General features: G+C 38.3%; 1 protein-coding gene across 3 annotated transcripts in view; it reads right to left on the bottom strand.

The window, feature by feature from the left end:
* Positions 1–30: 30 nt before the first annotated feature.
* lmtk2 (lemur tyrosine kinase 2) overlaps positions 31–25,539 on the bottom strand; it is a 35,066-nt gene continuing 9,557 nt past the window's right edge. Inside the window, exons 2-15 of one of the 3 annotated variants that reach the window (XR_009269951.1) lie at positions 21,964–22,094; positions 21,700–21,850; positions 18,484–18,560; positions 17,879–17,997; positions 17,336–17,423; positions 11,066–11,196; positions 7,994–8,078; positions 7,792–7,913; positions 7,188–7,337; positions 4,236–7,101; positions 3,996–4,128; positions 2,388–2,642; positions 1,404–2,300; positions 31–1,118 (exon numbers count right to left, since the gene is read on the bottom strand). Coding sequence is in view for 2 of the 3 variants with exons in the window: in XM_058769309.1 (XP_058625292.1) it covers positions 2,272–2,300; positions 2,388–2,642; positions 3,996–4,128; positions 4,236–7,101; positions 7,188–7,337; positions 7,792–7,913; positions 7,994–8,078; positions 11,066–11,196; positions 17,336–17,423; positions 17,879–17,997; positions 18,484–18,560; positions 21,700–21,850; positions 21,964–22,094 (4,337 nt within the window). In the remaining variant the exon portion in view is untranslated. Of the gene's footprint in view, positions 2,301–2,387; positions 2,643–3,995; positions 4,129–4,235; positions 7,102–7,187; positions 7,338–7,791; positions 7,914–7,993; positions 8,079–11,065; positions 11,197–17,335; positions 17,424–17,878; positions 17,998–18,483; positions 18,561–21,699; positions 21,851–21,963; positions 22,095–25,539 lie in introns of all 3 variants that reach the window. The other 2 variants (XM_058769309.1, XM_058769310.1) reach the window with 2 other exon arrangements.

Genomic DNA, 25,539 nt, shown 5'->3' with positions numbered 1-25,539 from the left:
ATGCATGATAAAGAATTAAAACAAGACATAGAAGTTCATTGTCATTTAATTCCATAATAAACAGAGCAATTAATTATAAACCATTCCTTCAATGACACTAGGCATGATCATCAATATGAAGTAAAAATATCACCATTTTTTAAAATTTACAAGTTATAAGGACATGATGACCTGCATTTCCCCATTTATTTCATCTTTAATTCGTCTTTTTCGATCACTTCTCACCTGTGATGTCACATTTTAGCTTTATATTACAAAATCGTCATCTTACCTACTCCTCACATCGTTCCCAATTTACAGACAAAATTAAACATTTATATACAGGAGAACATTTCAACATTAAGTTACACTTTAAAGATGTGCAAGATTAAGCAAAGTATACTGTAGAATAAAACCAAAGAATTTCCTTTCATAAAATTTCAAGTTGAACTGAAATCGAGTGCTGGTAATACAGATATTCAACAAGTCTAAAACATAGAGATTACTGTACTGAATTACAAGGGGATGTTGACGCTATGCACCCGATTATTTTTCCAGCGATAACCTCTACAAATAATCAGCCTCCCAATTTATATCATACCAAAATCAACGTTCTTCCAGACTGAACCAAGGAAATATTCAATGACGTTGAACGTTCTTCTTGCTGATTGTGTAGTTTCACCTCGATTTGATTTCTACTATATACATTAGTTTATCTCTGTCATTGTCAACCCAAAGAAAAAGCATCATGAGCAGCAAGATTGGCAAATATAAATGATTTATATAACCTATGACGATTACCTTTCAGGTCCAATGAACAATACACGCGCACCAAAAATAAAAATAAAAAAAAAAGAGGGAAAACTAATTCATTTCCCATCCCTTGAGTGTTCACAAGCTGCTCTTTAATGTTAACACAAGGGAATCAGAACTTTAAGGAGGTTCTTTGTTTGTTTGTTTTTTTCTTTGAATAGTATTCCTACTGAATGCTACAAGCAGCCATTACCTTTGGAAGTTCTGCTAGTTGCTATCTAGTCTCTCTGACCACCCGAGCGTTCATAATTACTGTAGTTCAATCGACCGCCGACAATGATGAAGAATCTCACAAAGAGTGTCTGGGTCACATTTCAATCCAAAATCTAGAAAAAAAATGTATATATCAATACTAATATCATTACCATAATTCTATCTTTCGTATTTCAATTCAGTAAAACAAAAACTACCATTATAATACAAACACTTTCACATTACAGTAATACAAATTTGTGAGGGGAAAATGTGCATAATTGTCTTGAAAATAATTCTAAAAATAGGCTTCAATTTCTTTAAGCGAAGTTCCTGTTTCTTTCTTTTGATTTTGGGGTGAAATATGACCTGGATATGTTCTAGATCCCCTTTGCACTGAATAAAAAAACAACGCAAACCTGAACTGAATTTCAGATCGGATGAAGGGCGTCCTCAAGTGGGATGAGAGGGGATGAGAGGGGCTGTGAGGCACTGCGATGGCCCACTATACAATCCGACAGCTATAAGCCCTGATGCGCAGCACTCCGTGTATTCCTCATGAACAGACTGCAACGACAAAAACTGCTCACTACTTAAGACTTAGCATCTCATGGCCAAAACTCTCCAGCTGCCCGTATCTTGACTTCTACATCTTTTAACACAAAACATGTCACTGAAACTACGCTAGTTGTTGCTGGGTGAAAGTGGTTTGTAAGTAGTCCAAACACTGTACAAAAATATCTGTGGAGACCCATGTTGCTTCTATTGGACATCAAATCCATTACACGTTCATATAAATAAGCTTGTCACACTAGATTTCACATAAAAAATAAAATAAAATCCAGTGTGGTAAAATAAAAGGCAAGTATTATACGATTTCAATTGCACAACTGAGTTTGAGTCTATTGGCTCATTAGTGTTTAACAGAGTCCTCTGGTTGAGTGATAAATTTCATCTTCATCCTTCTGACGTAAAATGTGGACACTATGAAGAAATGCATAAAAGCAAAAGAAAAAAAGTGAGGCAGGGCACTTGGGAAGCGTGCGAAAGTTTCTAAAGCATATGTAAAGCAAGGTTCCTCCAAATTGCACTGACGAAAAACATAGCAAATCATAGTTTATGGAAAACCAGATGACTGTGCAGAACACAGGTTGCCATCAGCTCGGTCTCTGCAGTCCCCTTCATAGCCACAAATAAATACCAATGCTGCCTGAGGACCAATCAAAGCCTTCAAATCAAATACATCCGTGACATATCTCCAATATTTATACGTGTTCGATAGATTGTTTAATCTTTCTCTCCATCTTCACCGCTTCCTGAGAAAGAAAACGAGAAACAAGATTGAGAGTTTAGATTCGTGAGGTCCCACTCCGTTTGGGTGTGGATGTTGGTGCTGAACTTACCCCCTTGTTCAATGTCGGAGTCTGTGAGGTGGGTGAGAGAGAAGCTGGCGATGCTGGCTGGGGAGATGGAGAAGCGCGAGTAGCTGGAGGGACTGTTCCAGCTCTGCTCCAGGGTGCGGTTCGCAGGGGGTGGTGAGAAATACTTAGAAGCTGCCAAGGTCCCACTGGGCCTACTGGCAGAATGATCACTGGCTGCTTTTGAAAGGAAATTGGGCTCTGGAGATGGGAAGTCATCGTCCCACTCAAATGCACCACCTGTGAAACCAATCAAAAGGTTTGAAGGTTTAGTATTCAGCCTGAAGTTCACAGGCCATCCATGGCTCTTTGATGGCAGCGTTGAGAGTAAAAGTGTAAAAATTCAGCTTTTTGGTCTTCGAAATGTCATTGTACGCCTTAAAATGTAGCTCTTTGGTTCCGGACTGGCCTTAGGATAAGTACCATTGGTTTATAGGGTTTACAGTAAAAATACAGAGCAGCGGTTTTCATCCTTGATTATGGAGTATCCAAAACACGCATATTTTGAATGCTTCCTTAATCACTCCTGACTTGTTAGTAGAGACTCCAAGACCTGAAATGGGTGTGTCAGATAATGGAGATATCCAAAAAGTGTAATGTTGGGAGTACTCCAGTAGGGCAACACTGACATAGGGGCAATTTACACAAAACCGTTTTTAACTAAAAATGGAAAACTATACGTTTTGGCCATTAATTTACGCAACAACAATGCTTTGGGGGCCTGAAAATACAAACGTTTGAAAACTAGAAAAAGGGCAAGTTTGAAAGCGCAAGTTTTTACAAAAACGCTAATTTGCGAAATTAATACCATATGTGCAGGGTAGGGCAATGTCTACGGTAACCTATTAAACCATAAAATGATGATTTACAATTAAAATACAGGCTTTTCACAAAAACAAATGTAATAAAATTATTAATTTAACATTTCAGCTTTTTTTTAAGAAAAGGGGTATGAGTCAAATGTATCAATTATTGAATTAACTTAAAACATAGATACATTTCATATTGTTTAGATTATTATAATGCATTAGCATCAGATTCCTGTCAATTCGCCAGTTCACTGTGTTTGCTGCATAAAAAATAGGTTGATTTTCACATTGGTCTGAACAAAAATAGCAGACGGGCTAATTGAAAATGCACGTTCATTCTCTGCCAGTAGGTGAAGTTGTTGGAACAGCAGAAATATAGCCGGACACAAAGCAGTGCTACACTAATAAACGGTACTTTGTCTGGCATTATACGCAAGCAAAATTAAATGAAAATGCCATTGATACTTTTCTGAAGGCAGTCAGTTCCCACCAGAGTCAGTTCCCTCTTGAAATCATAATTAAGTAATTTAAGACTTTTTAGGGCCTTAAATTTTGAACAACTAAATATAAGACTTTTTAAGGACCCGCAGAGACGCTGTTATTTACATAGTGTGCAGGTGTGTAGTGTTTCTTTACGAAGTGACATGGCTTTTCTTGACAACACTGTTGTCTGTAAGCTAAACTTTTCAAAAATGCAAAGGAAAAACTTTTCCGTTTTTAGTACAATCGTTGTCATGTAAACATACCCATAAACTGTCAAGAAAGAAATTAGCACAGTCATTACCCTCTTCATCAGTGGAGCTCTCAGAGTTGGTAAATCTGTTAAGGTAGCTGGAGGAGGCCACTGGACTGCTGAAATCAGACAATTGACTACCAGGGTCAAGAGTATGCTCACCAAGTTCCTTTGTTGGGGTTTCCTGTTTGGTAGAAAAGCAGGCAATCAGGTGTAAACAAATCAATCCTCTTGAAAAACAATCAAGCTGTATTTAAACAGATTAGTAACAACGAATGGAAAACATCAGACCTGGTCAAAAAGGTAGACGGTGACATCGTCAAAGAATGACACTCCACGTCTATTATCTCCATTGCTGCCCTCTTCTGATGTTGCTTTAGCAGCCTGAAGAGATTTGGGTTTCAGCAGGCTTTTGAGGTTGAGGGAACTGCTGTCGTCCGAGATGATAACAGGTACCGGGTGCACAACATCATCCTCACTGCACTCAGAGCTAGAGCTGTGTAATCGGTAGGCACGCATATCCTCATCTGATTCATCACTGTTCTCATCTTCTTCATCAGCATCCATCCCATCCTCGGTGCCGAATTCCAGCGAGGATCCATCGAGCTTGCCCAAGTATCTCCCCTCCATATCTGGCTCCTTCTTCTTTGTTATCTCCCCAGCATATGTTCTGGTTAGTTTTGCATGAACCATGACCATGTCTTTTGAGGGCTGCACTGAGGTAGTGGATGTTGCTGCATGTTCTGGGGCTGCATGGGGATGATTTTGGTCAGAGTCATCAACAGTCAATGGTTTTTCCTGGCTCCAGTCTTCCTCAGTGGTTAGAACCAACTCAGGAAGTACAGTCCTTGTAGCCTGGACATCACCCTCAGTTGATTCTAAAGCAGGACCTGCAGATTCAGGGGAGGTCTCAGATACCGAATGCTCCTCAACAGCTTCGGTTTCTTGACTTTCGCCAGCTTCTCGATTACTCTGGAGCCAAAATGAAGCATCTACAGGGACACTTCCACTGACGTCATCACTCTTCTTATCCAGTTCCTCATTGTCTGAGAAGTAAGCAGAGTCTCGGTAGTTTCCACCAAAGGGAACTTCACCAGGTTCTTGTTGGTGATCAACTCCACCACCATTCACCTGAACATCAGGTACAGTGTCCACGTCAGAAATGACGATTTCTGGTGGAACCAGTGCCGCAGGCTCCATGGCACTTCTCGACTCATTTTCTTCAGAGGAATCCCTCAAGTCTGTTTGAGAGTTCCACTCAGGTGACTCCAGGTTTTCAGTTTCATACCCACTGTCAGCTGCTTTGTATGGAGGTTGAAGCTTATTAATAGGTGTTTCCAAAGACTGTCCATGCACCACATCCAAAGAATCTAATGAATCTGGCGTTTCAGCCGAATTCTCAATGGTTGGAAGAGTGGAAGAGGTGCTATCATCAAGAAGGCTGTCCTGACTTATTTGGTCAAGACAGGCGTCTGAAACCAACAGTGAGGACATGTCCTGAGTTACATGGTTGTCCAATAAAGTTTCTTGAACTTGATCGATGGCTACTGATGGTGGAATATCATTGGCCGTCTTCTTTTCCAACTCTATTATATCACTCATTGAGTCACTACTTGTTAGACCTTCAGTGAGGCCACCTTCTGTACACTCACCAACAGGTGAAGTAGTAAAGCTAAGCTCAGCTGCGTCGCTGATTTCTCGATACTGCCCATTCTCCTTTGAGGCTCCGAAGCTTTCTTCAAGGCTGGGGGATTTGGCATCTATGCACATATGTTGTGTATCTGTAGTGGCACTTTCAAGGGACTGATGACTATCAGATGGACTGTCAACAATGACCTCAACACTCTCAGAGGTAGAATCAGAAGAGGAGTAGTTCCCAGATTTTGGAGAACGCAAAGAGCCATTTGTGTCTGGCAGGTGGTTGCTACAGGTTTGTCCTGTTACTAATATATCAAAAGGCACCATTGTTTCTTTTCCTTTCAAAGGCGACAGAAAATCATCTAAAATCGGGCTGACTAAGTCCAAGAATTCATCCTTAAGCTGCGCAGAATTCCCGGCTGATTTCAAAGACTCACCTGTGAGGTTTACACTATCTGAGACATCGGCCTCAATAATGGAGCTCATGGTCTCCTGGATATTTTCTGATTCAGACGGTGACTTGTCCTTCAATAGGCTGTTATCTTTAAGAAACAAGAAGTTTTCAGCCAGTTTCTCCGTGTTAAGAAGCTTCATTACATCAGAGCTCTCCTGATCAGAGCCCTCCAGATGAATGGCTTCTGGTCCAACCCCTAAAAAAGACTTCTGAAAACGGTCACTTGCCTCTTTCCCATTGGCTTCACCATCAGACTCCCTCTTCGGTACATTCATCTCCGGGAGCTCCATAAAACCTCCTGTGAATGAATGAGAATCTTCCAGTTTTGCATCACCCTCACTGAAAATGTTGGTATGGTAAGGGCTCTCATGTTCACTTGAGGACCATATGTGGCTGTCCTGAAGGAAAGAGTCTTTTGAGTCAATGCTCTGATGGAAGAAATCAGCATCCGTACTGGATTCATCCAATCGGACATCCTGTAAGACTACATGCTGATGCTGCTCTGAACCATTGGTACCTTCAGCCCCCTGACTTTCCTCCATGCCAATTTCACTCTCATCTAGCTCCTCCAACTTAATAAAGTAGTCATTTCCAGAGGAAGCTTTGTGCGCATCAAACACTGGCAAGGTTTCCGGGACTCTGCCATTTTCTGCTTGCGCTACAGTGTCAGGGAAATGAGCCTGAATATCTTGCCGTGGCACTGGAAAGAACATACTGTGGTAATTCAAAGTAGTGTCCAAGGCAGAGCGATTGTGGCTGTCATAGTGGTCATGCTTTGCTGCCTCCCACACATATTCAAAACTCAGCCCGCGACTCGTTTCAGTGACTGTGAGCACCTCGTCTGGTTCTCGGCCGTCATCAAACTGCTCCAGGATGGGGAAGGAGGAATGACTGACGGTGGCTTGACGAGTGGTGGGATTGGGTTTGAGAGAGCTCCAGCGCTGCTCGAAGTCATCCTCCACATCTTTCTGACCCTGCATCCGGAGGTAAGTGAGCAGGCGGTGGACCTCTTCAGCAGTGGCCCTCTTGTCTGCCGGCAGCCAACAAAACTGTAGAACCTCATACCTGTAGACCAAAGCATGGCGTTAATAAGTTTCTACAGAGAAACTGATGTTGTTTATAAAAACCAGAGGCATCTGTGAAGAACTAACCATCTTTCTGAGTATGGTAAGTCCAACTGTGGCTTGAGAAGTCTGACTTGTTGATCCTTGAGCACATGGTGGAGCACTTCTCTATCTGAAAGGTGAGGATATGGCTGCTTTGCACCCTCAAACAGCTCCCACAATGTCACACCCAATGCCCTGGAAAAACAAAAATCTTGTTCTGTTATGAACATGTAATATTCAATAACATTAGTTCTAAATCTATAGCATATAAAAAGTCAATTGTCCAAAAAGCAAGACTTTGAAAATCTAATATCCATCATCAACAAACATAAAAATGGGTATGTCTGTAATAAGACCAGCTGGCTGACATACAAGCCATCATTTGGGCAGTCTGAGTGATTCGCAGATGCTATAAGAGTCAAAGACCTTTAAATTTATGACCCTGCATTTACCCAAGTGCAGCAGGAGATCACTTTCCGAGGGCTCTGATCTTCCGACTGCTGTGAGACGGCACAACATTACTACTGTTTTACTACCATCTTTTCTCTTCATACATTTTTTTTTTTTATTCAATTCAAAAGACAAGACTGCAAAACTGCATCCTGTTACCCAACTAAACAAAGGGTAACTATGATTGTGAGTTACGTACCAAACGTTGCTGGGTTTAGTCTGTTCTGATGTGATCACACCCCCATGCAGCTCACCAATCATCTCTGGGGCAAGCCAGCGCAGTGCTACACATTGGTCGTCCTCTGTGGTGATGTAATCCTCCTGGCAAGGACAAAGAAACAATATTGTTGCAATAGAAAGTTATATCAAAAATTAACTGATCGTACCTTTTCAAGCTTTACCTTAAAACTTGAAGGGCCAATGCCATAATCTCCTACTTTGGCAGTCAGGTCTGTTGTGAGATAGCAGTTCCTCAAAGCCAAATCACTATGAAGGAAGATAGGAGCATGACTTTAAAAAACATATTCACATTTAAATTGGTTCTCTCATATTGTGATGTATTGACTATACTGCCTACATTACCAATATTAAAATTACACATATACACACATATATATATATATATATATCTTATTAAAGTGGTGATGATTTAAATGAAGCATTTAATTTTAATAATTTATAAGGTCGATTTATGGATGGATCATTCACAAAATCAATAACATGCATTTAGTGACTAAGTACGGTTTGTGATTGGGAACCAATGCCACAAGATACAACAGATGGCATGTCAATTTTTACAAGAAAGCCTGAGATCCAGAATTTTTTCTCCTATTTACAACTAGCTTAAATCATCACTCCTAACTGAAATATGATTTGCAAGTCGTCGTCTTTTTTAAATTGGGTTTTGAGCTAATGACCAGCTACAAACCCACTGCAAAGTTGTCATCGTCTATATCCACTATGTGTCCAATTAGTATAAGTGCATGCTGACAGTGTGGACACATAATTAAGTCACGAGTGAGTCTGTTTGTTTGTTTCCTAACGCCATGCTGGAGGTAATGAGTGAGTGTTTTGCAGTGTGGTTTGACACATAGGTTACTCTGAAGTGTGAACAGACTAGCAGAAGTGTCCATGTTTCTTCATTTGAATAATTAATATATTTTTTTTAATTTAGATTTTTTTTTTTCTGGTGAGGTCAGTGAAAATCCTGGCAGGACAAGTATAAATCTGAGCTACGGGTTATTTGTTGAGCCCTGCAAAAACACTGATGCTGGAGCTTTTCCCGACCCACTCGCACAACACCAGAACATTGTTCCCAGAGGGGAACAATATGCCCACTGAGGCAGTAAGTGGGATGGGAGGACATATGGTGTCTCATTCAGACTGAGCTCTTGAACATGCCAGCTCTGATTTCAGCTTTGCCCATCTTTTCTGAGCAGTGTCTCTTTTACACCCTCTCTTGGGAAACCGCTGACACTAGCGGTGTGCTCACACAGCACAGGACTACTGTCATGCTCACTGAAACCACTGCAAGATAAATGGACAGATATTTTAGACGCTACACTCTGGCCTTGGCAAAAGGGGCAAATACAGTAGCGTTGGTGGGTCACTGAGAAGCGGAGCTGTGCTTTTGGCCATACATGGAAAATTCACAGGGTTATTATCCTTAACTAAAACTAAAACCATTTAAAAAGGTTTCTGTTACTTGAAATAAATATTAACTGAAATAAAATAATTTTAATCTAACTTTAATCCATATAGACATATTTATGAAAAAACTGATAAAAAAGCAAAAACAACAAAATTACTAAAACTTTAACTAAAATTAACATTAAAAACAAAAACTATTAAATTAATTCAATATTGACAAAAACTATAATAGTAGATATATATAAGAGATAGTATTATAACATTGATACTAAAGTAACACTGGTGCAGACAAACAAAACACAATGGGAACTCCTGTGCTGTGCAGTAAATCAAGAAAAAAAGCAAATTACATATGTAGCCGCAAGTACAAATGATCAAGGTCCAAGCACACTGGAAAAGGGGAGAAAATTTCCAACTTTGGCACAAGAACACAGTTATCTAAGGGTTTATGACGATATTTTAGCTATAGTATCTCTTGTTGATTGAATTTTATTTGGTGTGTGAGTGCATTCAGAACATCAATATCAATGTCACAAATTATCCAAAACCACAGTTTCTTTTTTCCCAAAGCATAGTTTTTTTTCCCCAAAATGTTTATTCAACACTGATTTTTTTTTAAATAAATCAGAAAACTGAAATAGAAAACACCATGGGGGGGGATTGTTCCAGCTAATACAGTTCTGGAGTTATTAGTGAAGGGTTCTTATTATAGCGCCATCTGATGTTGAGTGGGTGTCTGTGCACTTGCCTGAGTAGAGGGTGAGACTCTCCACCAAGAGTATGAACTTTACTGTTTTGATGTCCAGTTACTTCAATCATAAAATTACAAATATCTCAGCAAAAACAAAAGGGCTCCTTTGGTTCTCCTCTGATGCTCAGACCCCACAAATTGACCAATGAGGGTTCATTATTCAGCAGCCCATTTTAGATTGCACATAAGCAATCTAAAATGGAAGTGAACACACACCCGGAGCAGTGGGTAGCTATTGCTCCAGCGCCCAGGGAGCAATTAGGGGTTCGGTGCCTTGCTCACGGGCACCTTAGTCATGGTATCAAAGGTGGAGAGAGTGCTGTTCATTCACAATTCCCACCTTCAATTCCTGCCGGCGCAAGAATCGAACCAGCAACCTTCAGGTTACAAGCCCGACTCCCTAACCATTAGGCCACGACTACCCCTGATGTAGATGCCCACAGTGGGAGTGTCAAACAGCGTTTTGCAGTAAATCAACTTTAAAACCAAAAATCAAGGAGCCCAACTATTTTCATGATCGCCACAACAACAGCATGGAATCTCCATGCCTCCTTTGGAGTTGTAGGCCAGATAACCCTGCCCACCCACTGCGCCCCATTCGGGGGGGATCCTCTTACGCTCAAACCGCAGAATCATCATATCCCAGCGGCGGTGGACAGCCAACACCCCATAATCCAGGGGAGCTGTGCAATCGGACACCTTTCAACATATTCTGAGCACGCGGGAGGGTACAGACGCGCTCAGCATGGCAAGACACCCTAGATAACTCAGCCTTCCTCCAGAAGACTGGAAGGGGAAGAATGAAAGTGCAACGTTGCCTTTCACAGTGCCGTGGCCTTTTTTGGAAAAAAAGAGGCCAGCCAGTGCAGAGGCAGAAAGGCTGGACAAAAACACACACGTGCAGCTGCAACAGACGCACTCGGATTGATGTCACGAGTTGCTTTAAACACGCTTGTGTGATGTTTGCATAAAGGTTAAGCAATGTCAAACCAATGAGAAACGAAATGGACATGTAATGTATGTGCATCTTTGAGATGTAAATTGAAGTGAAGGTCATATTTGCATGGTTAACCTGTGCAGGAAGTTGTGCTTGTGCATATGGGTGACCCCTGCAGCGATCTCGCAGGCCATTTTCTGCAGCTGTAGCAGTTCTCCATTCCTGTACAGCCATTCATGCTGAGAAACGTAACTCTTCAGGTCCCCCTAGACACAAAACACAAGGGCAAGAGTTACAGGACATTCATGACCCAACCAGACTCAATTACATTTAACGACCACAAAATCAAATAATCTGCTGAATATAAGCATCTTGGGAAGCAGATATCACAGCACTCAGATTGAAATGATCAAGTTTGTTTGAAGGTAAATCAATCCTGCACTATATTTTCAGCCAGTGTGTGAAAGGTAAATTGGGGCGGCAGCCACAGAGGGGCAGTATTCTCTCTCTGTACAGATGCTGCTCTGCTGCACGGGCAACTCAACCAAATATGGGAAAGGTGGTTTAATAGAGACTACTATATGCTGTGTCACTTTAATTTAAAAATAAAAAAGCAGCAGTAAGTCAGTGCGGGCAAATCAGGGCTGTTCAGCTCTGTTGGGTTTCTGGGCCAAAGACTACAGGCCAGTTTAGCTCTGGGAGAAAAGTGCATTTTATAAAAAGTGGCAGAAAAATAAGCTGGAGTGTCCAGTAAATTTTATGCTGTTAGTGGTGTTTTTAAAAAGTCGCTCACTTGATTTAATTTGTTCCGTTTTGTTTTTTGCCTTTTTTTCCCCCCTTTTTGTTTTGCTTTGCTTTTTTGGTTTTTTCAGGGTTTTGGTTTTGCTGTGCTGTTCTTTGATTTGTTTTGTTTGTTTGTTTTGCTTTGATTCGCTTTTTTGTTTTTGCTTTGCTTTTCTTTGCTGTGCTTTGATCTGTTTTTTTGGGGGGGGAGTGTTTTCTTTTGTTTGTTTTGCTTTGCTTTGCTTTATTTTGTTTCGCTTTACTTGCAGTTTTGTTTTATTAATAAAATTGTTGAATATAACTACACACTCAGCCTCAGCCTATAGCCATAGATCAATAAACAGATATATATTAATTAGTCAAATGAATCATTCGACCGTTTCCACAATTTTAAGTCTATTCGCTCAACGACTGAGTATTATTACACAAGTCGCAAAGGACGTAGACACTGGTCTCGAGAGGATCCTGATATCTCAGACACCTAGCGACACAGGGCAAAGTGCTCCCTTTGGAATGCTGTGGGAGAAAGAGTGGTACAGCTGGCAGCCATGTAATATATGATTAACTTTCTGCAAACCTGTAACCTGCAACCTGTAAAGCAAGCAAGATGGTAATGGAGCTTTGTTTGCACAGAACATAAAGCTTGGTAAACTGTTTTGCCTTTCAACCTTTCTTTTTTTAAAATGATGCCCCTTTGGTTCTGACCACTCCATGATGACATGATTGAAAGCGTGTCTGAGTTACTAAACATTCACCCAAAAGGAGGCAAAATTTCTAAAAATCCAAAGAGGAAAAAAACGAATAATTATATTTTGCCAAATGAAACTGATGCCTATTTTTAGTATGATTAAGCTTTTTGCACATGTGATATGACAACATTATTATTTGTATTTTATTTTTAACATTTCTTTGTAATTCCCATTATTCTCATTGGTGATTACCATTAAATTCTGAAAAAAAAAAAAAAAACTATTTTTTAGGGATAGGTGAAAAAAAGCAAGCAAATATTCATTTCTTTCTTTTGATTTCGGGTGATATATGGCTTACGGATAATACTGATACATTTATTTAATGTTTTTTCTAAAGTCATTTCAAGTGCACAGCACTGAGAATCAAACGATTACTTTTAGATCTCAGTAAATCTTACCAGGGGCTTGGTCTGCCTTTAAACACATAAACACGCATACACTTAGTGCAGCTCCCTAAAGAAAGCCTTTACAGGAGAGACTGTCACTCAATCAGAGAGCAACTGGCATTCTGCAAACCAGCTCCAATTGCACCCTGCAGCTATATTTCTCTCTAAAATGCACTGTGTCAGGGTTACCAGTGGTTACCAGCGATACACAAAGAAAATCAGCCATCCAAATGTGCTTCCCTACACCTCGGAAGAGTGACATGTTGAGCATATATTTTAATATAAGGGAAAATATGAAAATCATAGTGACGGGACATACAGTGTTAAAAAAAAAAAACTTCCTCCTCTGCACCTTACAAACTGGAAATGAGTAGACCAGCAGCTGACTCTCATTAGGAGAGATGGTGCAGTATGTTCAAAATGGAATACTAGCGTGCTTCTTACTGCATACTTGTATAAATACACTACTCTTCAAAAGTTTAGGGTTGGTAAGATGAATACTTTTATTCAGTAAGGAAGCACTAAATTGATCAGTAAAGACAGTAGTGACAGTAAAGACATTTATGTTTCAAAAATTTATATTTTAAATAAATGCTATTCTTTTGCTATGCTATAACTATAGCTATGCTATAACTTACTATTCATTAAAGAATACTGTTAATTAAATGTATCATGGTTTCCACAAAACTATTAAGCAGCACAACATAGATAATTATAAGAACGTAAAAAAATTATGTTTCTTGAGCAGCAAATCAGCATATTCGAATGATTTCTGAATGATCATGTGACACTGAAAATGTATTAAAAATAAGTTTTTTGTAATATTACTAATCATAATATTACTGATTTTACTGTATTTTGATCAAATAAATGCAGCCTTGTTTAAACATATTACAAACTTTTACTGACCCCAAACATCTGAACGGTAGTGTTTGTGAAACTGTAAACATTACGTAACCAAATAACATTTTAAAAACCAACGCTGGTCACATGACCCGATTAAGTCATCTACTTTGCAGAATGGGATCCATTTATCTTGGAAATATTGTTATTTTTGCCAGTCTGAGTCAAGAAAGAGACAGAAATTTGAGGCTTGAAAGAGAAAATGTGTTTGAAAACACTGAATTCTGATCTGGCTATATACTGCAGTGCAGATTTTGGCAAGTGTAGTAGGTCAAACATCCAGAAAATTGCACACTGTCCACAGTAAATGATACAAGTAGTATGCTATTCTGAACACAACCACTGACTACCTCAACCAAACCTCTCAATATGAATACTCATCCCACTCAAAAAGGTCTGGGATGAATCGAGGCCAGAAGTGTGCAGTGAACAGCTGTCTTTAAAATGCCCAAGCTTCTCCGTTATTCTTCTTAGACGGGATTTTGTACAACTAAACAGCTCTATGTCTTAGCCTCTAGGTTTGTGTGAAGCTACACTCGGAAAAGGAACGGCTTGGGTCGAAACCTGAGCCGTAACACCAGCTAAGGAAACGGCCCAGACTGCATTACGCAACAGTGGGCTGCAGTGAGCTCATTCTCGGTCTCTGGAGACGGGCGGTATGGCTCGAAGCCATCCACCTGCTCAGGCCCAGAGGATCCCAGACCACAGACACTGTTCCTAACAACTGGTCAGGTGTGCAGAATGTTCCTAACCACTGTCGCTGTGGGATTAACTCACAGCCAACTAATTACAGAGCGAGAGTGGAGTCAACCTCAGCAGAAACTGAAAGGAATTAGAGAATATTGTCTCAGATGGTTAGTTTGTGCAAACACTGAGCAGTGAACTGGCATGTCTCTTACAGTGTTGTTATTATGCTTCAGCAGACAGTAACAAGACTCCATTTTTGTGGTCAACATGTGCGTAAAACCATTGGCAAGTCGTTAGATGATGACATATGTTTTTTGTTTGTTTCACTTTGCACTAGCACATTTGAGACTTGTAAGCACACAGTGCATCTTTATTGCAACACTTTAGTATTTATATGTAACTTCATGCAGAGATATTATAGTTAACTAAAACTGAAACCATAAAGTTTTCATTACTTGAAATAACAAACGTTAACTGAAATAAAATAAACTTTGTTTAATTTAACTATTTCCCAAGAAAACATTTCTCATTTTCATTTTGTTTAACTTCTACTACTAAAACTACTAATATTACAATAATAAAAACTTAAATTAAAATAATTAAAAACTATATTGGCATATTAGAAAATGACTAAAACTTCAACGGAATTGAAATGAATATAGTATCACTCATTGATACTAAAATAAACTATATGTAAAGACATCTTCAGAATAAGATTATTGCTTTTTGAGGCATGTTTCAATATTTTTTTTTTTATTACTTACATGCACAAAAGAAAGTTATAAACCAGCAAAATTAACTGGAAAATCATTTTCACAATCATATTCTAGTAGTGTTTTGCAGCATGGTGATAAAATGCACCAACGCAGCAAGATGAGAGTGACAGTGTCAGTAAAAGAACCCTGTTGCTTTATTGGGATATGAGGGAATCGGAGAGCTACCTACTGCATGCAGTTATGTGGCTCATATCCTTCTCAGGCACAAGCAGCACACCCGAAATAGATCAAGAAAAACAGAAAATAAATCAAAGGGCAAGAAGCAGCCCAATGACAGACATTGGCTGTGTAACTTATGACGGATGCTGGCCTAATTAAGGTGCTGGGAACAAATGAAGTAGTGAGGTACGCTGGAGTATCTGTGCTTTCATCAGACTTGTCCGGTAAGAATTTGAGATGCCATGTGTGCTGTGAAACAAGATTCCACAACGGCCAATTCAGCTGCTTACAAGAGTGCAAGACAAGACAATCTGGAGCGCTAGACAAGATGCTGAAGAATTAAAAACAGATGTTTTCAAGTATCTGATATATCACTGAACAAAATAAAAGATGAATAATGAGTACCAAACACAATGAGGTCATGAAAAGCACTAAGGATTTCACTGATGCCATTAACAAGAAATACACTGTATGCCATCTTAAGCTAAAAGGACTAGCATCTGCTTATCCGCTTTCCTCATATATGGCAGTCTCATTTCACTGGTACAACAGAGTCAGAACAGATGCAACAGCACAGAAATGAAACATTTCAGTTTAAGACAGTACAGAAATACATTTGAAAAGTTGTACTCTCCAAAATTATCGTCCGAAATTTTTACACGTTAAAAAAATAAATACGACCTCATGTTGTGTCAATCATGCTTTACGCACTGCCTCCAAAATTTTCATCCGTAAAAAAAAAATTTGGTTGGATTTTCTGCGTTTTCACATCTGTAGCAAGCATTTTGATAAGAAAGGATGACGAAGACGAAGAAACGCAAACAAAAATTTAAGACTCGTATGTCAAAAATATGGCTTGCAAGAATCTCTTGTAAAATCTAGCCTCCTCTCTTAATCTTGAAGAGACAAAGCAACTCAAAATTGCTAATATGAACTATGCAGGAACTTCCCTGGATAGCTTGAAGGCAGCAGTAATTTAAATCAGAGAATATATATACTACCGTTCAAATGTTTGAGGTCAGTAACATAAAAAAAAACACTTACTCAGCAAGAATTCAAACTGAAAGATTTCTATTTCAAATAAACTGTGTTCTTTTGAACTTTCTATTCATCAAAGTTTCCTGTAAAAATGTAGCACAGTTTCCACAAAAATGTTAAGTAGCACAACTGTTTTCAACATTAGCCGGGTTTCTATTACAGATCTGTGCAAAACTTTTGCGATTTTTTATAAATGTCGATAAAAACCTATTGCAAATTGACGGCGTTTCTATTAACTGATGTTATGCGACTAAAACGTAATTTGTTTCTCTTGCAATAAGTCATGGCGACAGATGTCGTTAGGTTTACGTATATTGCAGCCACCGCACTAGCCATTATTTTTTAACCGAAAGAGACGTATGCTTCTATCTTTAGCAAAGCAGCGCAGAGAGCCGCTTCTGAAATGTGCCGCAGGGCGACTGGTGTAAACACAAGCCATAAAGCAGTACAGACGTGTGCAGTGTAAATAAGGAGTTATCCAAGCATTAATGCCAAGGAAAGCCCTTTATACTTGAGAGCGGCCATGTATGAGGTGTTTCTTGGAGGTTATAGTACATTAAAGAATGATCATGTGACTTTTACGTACGCCAGGTGACCTGTAAATGCGAAACAACCTGTTTCCATTGCAGTTTTGCAAAACATTCCTTTTTCGAATTGCCTGAAAAACCAGGCATACCTTAACAGGCGTAATTTCAATTCACAATTTCAATCTGTGCAATTTGAAGGGTAATGGAAAAGCAGCTGCTAATAAGAAATGTTTCTTGAGCATCAAATCAGCATATTAGAATTATTTCTGAAGAATCATGTGACACTGAAAACTAGAGTAATGATGCTGAAAATTCAGCTGTACATTATAGGAATAAATTACATTTGAAAAAATATATATTTAAAAAAAATCAGAGATCACACAAATCAATAACTTACCAGTTCACAGTACTCAAAAACAAGCAGGAAAGGGATGGCCTCCACACACTGACCAAGACACTGCAGTATATTCGGATGCTGAAGAACCCTGTAAACACGCAATTAATGAAAAATATTCATCTAGCCATATATAACAGATTCTGCTCACCATAATGTTTATACATTATAACAGCTTTAAAGACAACATTAAAAATTTAAAAATAATCTCCAACAGAAATTATTTTCTGCTTACGTAGCAAAGTGTTAAATGTTTTTGTAAGTGTAAAAGTTTTTATTTTTTTTCTCATTTTCTAAGTGGTAGGATGGTTGCGTTTGGTGTGCTGGGTGGGCTGTGATCCACCTCAAGTCAAAAGAGAGCCCATCTCTATGATGTTCTCAGTCTAGATATGATGCGAGTGCCGCCCAGTCACAAGACAACCAAATCCCAACGGATAAGTCCCGCCCTACATTATTTGGTTTCAAAGTTGACGTGCTTACAGTAGATCAAAACTTCACAGCTATCACAACAAATTTTTTTAGATTCCAGGATAAAGGCCCTGTCACCTGTATGGGTCTCCTTGCTGCAGGAACTCGTTCTGCTCTTTGGAGCTGGCGTTGGCCTTCAGCTCTTTGACAACCGCTCGGGCGACTCCAGGGTCCACGTAGATCTCACTGAGCAGAACCTGTCAGAAACAGAGAAATGACTTTCATAATGGGCCAATCCAAGTGATTCGGAAAGGAACCGAGTCCTTCCGGCAAACGAGGCCTGTTAGGTGTATCACAGCGCAGCAGGTGGCCCAGATGAGGATGTTCCCATGGCTCAGCTAGGCAGGAAAAAGCATCAGGAAACATGGTTTTCCCTTAAGTCTTAATCTTGGTAAACACATCCACACACAGGCTGTGGGAGGACAGCTTGAGTGCCGTATAATGCTCCCTCGTACACGTCAAACTCTTGCCCCTGAGGGCCCCTGGCATAGAGATGAGAGCAAGTACCAACAAGATCACAAGATGTGATTATTTAAGATGATTCCTCAGGAGAAATTGTACATTTGTCCTTGACAAATACTTCAAAAGTCACTGCTCTGCTTTCACACAATGTATGTGACAATGTCTACCAATACACCTTCACATTTCTAGTCTACTGTGTAAATACAGGAAGACAAGCTTACTTTTCCAAACCAGCCGTTCCCGATCTCCTGAATGTAATTGAGAGAGTGTCGTGCCACGTGAGGACCTGATGAGACATCTAAAAAAACAAAAATCAGACAAACATAGAGATGGATTAATGCGACCAAATAAACACCAAATGCAAGGAAAAGTAAAAAGTCACTGTAATGCTTCGGCTACTCTGAATACAACGCTCAAAACGAATGTAAGAACAAAGCCAAGTGTGGTTATGCAAGGCAGACCCTTTATTCATCACAATATGTTTTTATTTATTCAATTTTGAAAACAGTTAATCTACTTTATTCAGTAAATGTAAAGACTTCAGCACTGTGTGTTTTACACAAGTCAATTTAGGCTGGTTTAATGCAGCGCAGTGTTTATTTGATCTGTCTGAAAAACACACTACACCACAAAACAGTCACCAGTTGACATTAACTCTTGAGATCACTGATGTTTACTCTTACTATATTCTATTTTCACTAGAGGTAATATAATATATCAGGCTGTGCTCGCCTGTCAAGTTAACTATCGGTATCATGCATCTTGACCCCGCAGCCTCCAAGTCCCGACAATACTTCTGATTAATCGTGTTGAGAGCAAAAAATGCATAACTAAATCTTTTAGAAAGCTGTAATGTTTTCCAGTTTTATCCCTATAATATACACTACCAGTTAAAAGTTTTTGAACAGTAAGATTTTTAATGTTTTTTAAAGAAGTCTCTTCTGCTCGCCAAGCCTGCATTTATTTGATCCAAAATACAGCAAAAGCAGTAAAATTGTGAAATATTTTTACTATTTAAAATCACTGCTTTCTATTTGAATATATTTTAAAATGTAATTTATTCCTATGATGCAAAGCTGAATTTTCAGCATCATTGCACTAGTCTTCAGTGTCACATGATCCTTCAGAAATCATTCTGATATGCTGATTTGCTGCTGAAGAAACATTTATTATTATTACAGGGCTCCAGACTCATTATTCCCACTGGTCGTTCTTTTGCGGTTCTTTCTCAGTTGGTCGCACAACCACATGATTTGGTTGCTTTTTTTTTTTTTACTACAACATGGAATTAATCAATGCATGCTGATGAACTTTTATCATAGTTTATAGTTATATGGAAACGAAGGTGGTTAACATTCAACCTGTTCTTTTTAATCAGTATTATTATTTGCGATTTGAATTTTGTGAACGAGAGTTCCTCTTTTGCTGTGTTATAAGCTAATTGAATTCGCGACCTTGTTATCACATTTTACAAGTAAAGATAATTGTCTGTTTTGCTTACATACATCTATACACCTTTCACTTTTTAAGACAAACAAAAGATGGATTCATTGTTATTCTTAATTAAAAAGCACACCAGCAATAAAACACTAAGATACAATGACAAACTACAAAACGTTTTTGAACAAAAACGAATAAGACGAGGCATGGCATACACCACATGTTGTATACCAACAAATAAATTACAGAACGTTTAGCCAACACTGAGGAATCATATAAAATACAGTGCTAGCATGAATACCAACATGTTCACATTTTTGCTGCTCGTTCCTTCTGACGCCAGTATAAACCAGGCTCTACACACAAGCGCTGCGCAGTTCAAACAAGTTGCGCGGTTTCATTATGCTTTCAGTTTTGTTTGCCATTTGATGTTTCTCTTATGCAACAGAAATGGCAGCGCTTATGAGTTGAACAACGCGGTGGTTGCGCCAGCGCGACTGCTCACAAAATGTAGTCGCACAGGCAAAAAAAAAAAACAGTCACAGTCCTGTAGTATTATTATTATTATTATTATCAATATTTAAAAAGTTGAGTACATTTTTTTCAGGATTATCTGATAAACAGAAAGATCAAAAGATCAGCATTTATCTGAAATAAAAGAAGAAAGAAAAACAAGAAATTTATTTTTATTTAGCAAGTATGATTTAAACTGATCAGAAGTGATGATAAAGACATTTATGTTACAAAAGATTTCTATTTCAGATAAATGCTGTTCCTCTGAACTTTCTATTCATCAAAGAAACCTGAAAAAAATCTACTCGGCTGTTTTCAACATAATAATAATAATAATAATAATAACAACAATAATAATAATAAATGTTTTTGAGCCACAAATCAGAATATTAGAATGATTTCTGAAGGATCGTGTGACAGGAGTAATGATGCTAAAAAATCAGCTTTGAAAACACAGGAATAAATTACATTTTAAAATACGAAACGGTTATTTGAAATAGTAAAAATATTTCAAAATGTTACTGTTTTTGCTGTATTTTGGATCAAATGAATGCAGGCTTGGTGAGCAGAAGAGAATTAAAAAATAAAAAATCTTACTGTTCAAAAACTTTTGACTGGTAGTGTATAATGATTTTTAATAGTTGATGCAACTTGTTGGTTTTAGAGGCGATTTTAGGAAAACACAATTCTAGTTTCTTAAATAATATGCTTATAAAATAAAAATCAGGTTGTGTCACACTACAGCACATATCAATTTCTCAAGCACACCTACAGCAATGGCATATGGATATACGTTTTATACATATTTGAAGGTAGTGTCTTTCTTTATTATGGCGAATGACTGTTTACTAAAGTTGCAAAAATGCACTCAATTCTGGCTCATGATCCACACATTGAAAACCAGTGAGGAGCATGAGACGTCACGAGCTCATTTACAGTATCATTCAAAAGGCAGTAAGATTCTTTTTTTTTTTTTTAAATTAATACTTTTAATTAGCAGGGATATATTAAATTGATAAAACGTGACAGCAAAGACATTTACAATGCGACAAACGATTTCTATTTAAAATAAATGCTGTTCTTTTGAACTTTATATTCATCAAAAAATGCTGAAAAAATATTTTCCACAAAACCCTAACCCTAACTGTTTTCCACATTGATAATAATAAGAATAATGTTTCTTGAGCAGCAAATCGGGATATTTGAATGATTTCTGAAGGATCATGTGACACTGAAGACTGGAGAAATGATGCTGAAAATTCAGCTTTAATATCACAGGAATAAATTACATTTTAAAATATGTTCACACAGAAAACAGTCATTTAAAATTTCTGTTATTTTTGGATCAAATAAATGGACCCTTAGTCAGCAAAAGAGACTTCTTTCAAAAGCATTAAAACATCTCGCAGACCCCCAAACTTTGAACTTGTACTCCATGCAAAGGAGTGCATTTGCAGATGTGCTGAGAGGGCAAGGTTTCTGACCTGTTAGCCGGGGCAGCTGGAGGTGAGGGGGTCCAGGGAGGGGCACAGGTGGAACAGCGAGTGTATAAACCTCCGCAGGTGACTGCATAGAGGGGGTGTCCTCTGCTGGGGGCGTGAAATCAACCTCATCCTCAAAGTGGTCTTCAAACTCCTGACACATTACAAATCACATTTGAATTCAATACTAGTGACAATGAAGAAATTCTCTTGAACTGTTCAAACAGTACAGAACTTGCTCAAAACAACTGACTTTATTTCACTCACCTTGAAGTTGATCTCTTGCTCTTTGCAGCAGGAAGCACAGTTGAGCAGCAGTACCACAAGGGCCACCAACACAGCCAGAGACAACAGCAGTGAGATGGTCAGAGAGAAATCCACATATCCAGCAGCCTCTGCTGAATACAAACACCTGATTAAAGCTCAGTGTGTTACGCAGCGGATGGACATTAATGGAGCAATAATCTTTTAAAGGGAATCCCTTGTGTAGCAAGCAGTATTATTTGAAATGGGAGAGACCACACACTCATTTAATCGTTCCTCTGCTCCAGAACACTGATCTGCTTAGGTTTCTAGAGTAACAACACAGCAGGTTCCCATCAAGAGAGGTTAAAAGCCTACTTAACACCAAGAACTGATTATAATGGGAGCCATTTACTTATGACATTCCGCACTACAACACACACACATCTGATGCAGACATAGTATACGTGCAGGTTGTTTTACAGTAGCAATTAAAGCTGTACAACATAAGACTTTATAAGATTTAGTTTTTCTGCAACATAAATTGAGATATGAAGAAAAAAACTGAATAACTATATTTTGAAAATGAATCATTCTAGAATGATTGGGGTGATTTTGTTTGGAAGTGCATCTAAAAAAGTTAAATATTTAAAAGGAAGACTTATTTGAGTGCAAGCAATTGTTTTAGGGTAGAAGGTCCTTGCACACTGAAGAAAATTTCGGACTCAGTGTGCAATGACCTTTATTCTTCACAAAAACTAACTCAAACCATTTTCAGTAACCATAGTCATCAGAGCTGTGAATACTATGAATTTATTTAAGTAAATCACAGCTTTTATAATTTGAATCACATTAAGCCATATCCCAATATTGTTAAATTCTGATTTATTGCAAATCCCTAGTCGCATTTTTGCAAGTTGGCCGCATTGATTTAGAACTCAAATGAAGCGTTCACACATTTTGCAATAGTTTCAAACATGACTCATCCAGGCAATTTTATAATATATTTTTCTTGCACTTGGAGACCAATGGTGTGAAGAGCTCAGCAGACAGACGCATGACAAAAAGATTCGCAGGGTGAATTGTTCATCTAGATGTGAAGTGGTCTATAGAAATACACCGCTCCGATTTGCCATGTTGTTGCAAAGAAAAATTTATGTTCGATTCAAAAAGCCTTAACACACTTTCTCCATTCTTGTCTCTCTTTGACAGATTATAGGACGAGTCTGATCTCTAAGCGGCCTACACGCAAACCATTTGCAGGACATTGTGCTCTGGACGAGTCTAACAGCAGTTCAGATATCAAGTGTTGAAAGGCTGAATGTGCTTCAGCACCTGTTCTGTCACTACAGCATTATTAACACCACTCTCCATTCCTCTCATCAAAACAAAACAACCCTCTGGGGTTCAGAACAGCAGGCAGCATAATTGGTGGCAGGAGAGGTCAGTAACAGATCAGATGAGTTGGGCCTCCAGCGTCACATGTGTCTGTGTGTGTTTGGCGTGTTGCTAACCCAGTAGTTTGTCTTGCACAATTAGCTGACAAGGATGCATATGTATGGATAATATGCTAAGACCGATCTTTCACCAGTGGCTGGCATGACCTCCCATAATAGTAATAAATGTGGCATCAGTAATCCTGCAGGCCACACACAGAACCATGAAACTTGAGGAGCAAAGACGGAGCTATTTTGAACACTTACTCATAAAAGGTGGTTTGCAGTACACAGGTCTTTGACTGGATCGTGGCTCAATAGTAACCTTCGTTCTGCCATAATCTCACATTTAAGATTCAAACTGATTGATCCCGTCTTGATTTGTGAGTATTAGTGTGAGATTTTCCCCTGATTTAAACTTCAACAATAGCATTAGATTTTGGAAAAGATGGCTTAATCATTTTGAACTATATTTACCCTGGATTTAAAGTCACGTTACTGTTCAGTATAGAAAAAAACAAACATACAATTGCTTTATTTTTTTTTAAACAGTGCTTTACTAAACAAACAAAGGCTCTGTCTTTAAAAAAGCATGTCAATGCAGCAGTTCATTTACAGTAGCGCTGTCAAACGATTAATTGCATCCAAAATACGTTTGTTTACATAATATGTGTGTATACTGTGTATATTTATTAAACCTTTATTTTGGATGCGATTAATTGTTTGACAGCACTAATTTACAGAAAGCTGTCAGGATGAGCCTTAATGCAAAATGGAATTATTTGCGAGAATTTCAATGATTTACCACATGCATCTGACAGGAGGATAAACCACTTTAAACTGTGTGCTTATGATTTATTGTGAAGCACTTACTATAATGCATGTCATGTTTCGAATCATGAACTTTTCCCACACCAAATTACTCTGTTCTCTGTTATTTTTATAGTACAATAAGTATATAGATATAAATAGTATAACAATCCCATCCTATGGGGAACCTCATAAATTCCAATGACATTTTGAATGTTTTTTTTAAAGAAATGAATACTTTTATTCAGCAAGGATGCAAGTAAGCAAATTATTATATATGTAATGGGCATTTGAGTGACACCATTTTCAATTAAAAACTGAAAACTTTTCATGCGTTTTGTTCATTCATTTACACAACAACATCATTTTGGGGGTCTTAAAATGCAAACTTTCGAAAATTTGCATTTATGTGTTAAATACATAAATGCAAATTTGTTAAAATGGCAAAGTCATGTGCATGCGTATTGAGTGTTCACATTGTGTTTCTTTACAATACCAACTACTGGTCTAGCATGCATAATACTGCATTTTTAGTCCTTTTCGTGGATTCGTGTGAACGGGGCTTGTTTTGACAATGTTATCGTCTGTATACAAAAATGCAAAGGAAAAACCTTTCTGTTTTTAGCACATCATTGTCGTGTAAATGTGCCCTTACGCTCTAGCCACATCCCTTTGACTGAAATGTACACCTGAACCCTTCAGTGCAGAGTCAAATGACAATATGATCTAACACTGCAATTACACCGAGAGCTCTGGGATGTACATGAGAGACCTGTTGCTAGGCAGCCTCGAGAGACAAGACCCAGGCAAGTTAGTTCAATATAATACAAACGCCAAGTAATCAGTGACAACTGATTGTGTAGAAGAAAGAACACCGCCTGGCAAAAAACAAGATGTTAAATGTAACTGTTGCTTCCAGAACTAACACATATTTTTAGATCATTAAACTTTTATTGCAAGCTTATCAAGTAATCTACATACAGAAAATCTGGTACTGGTGGTGAGTTACCAAAAATGTTATTTTGCAAAACACGTCCTATGAATAGACATCATAATTTACTTCAAATGACAAAGCATGACATGAAAGCCCAAACTATATAAAGTAAATAATAGTACACTCACAAGTATTCAAGGTCTACGCAAAAATCCTTTAGTACTTTTTATTCGACCATTACACCACATTTTTAGAGTTAATAATTTGAAACATTTCTAAGAACTTAGTGCTTTAAATTAGATTTTTTAAAAGTTTCCTTTTATCATGAACACGCATACATGTCATCAACCCACAAACAGAAGTATGCGTCTTGACACTTTGACACCAGTCTCAGACATTAATATCTCTCCAGTTGCTAAT

This window comes from Onychostoma macrolepis, chromosome 03 (assembly GCF_012432095.1).
Source record: "Onychostoma macrolepis isolate SWU-2019 chromosome 03, ASM1243209v1, whole genome shotgun sequence".
NCBI classification, from domain to species: domain Eukaryota; kingdom Metazoa; phylum Chordata; class Actinopteri; order Cypriniformes; family Cyprinidae; genus Onychostoma; species Onychostoma macrolepis.
The sequence above is the reverse complement of the archived record's forward strand: the minus strand, read 5'-3'. Positions and strand labels throughout refer to the sequence as shown.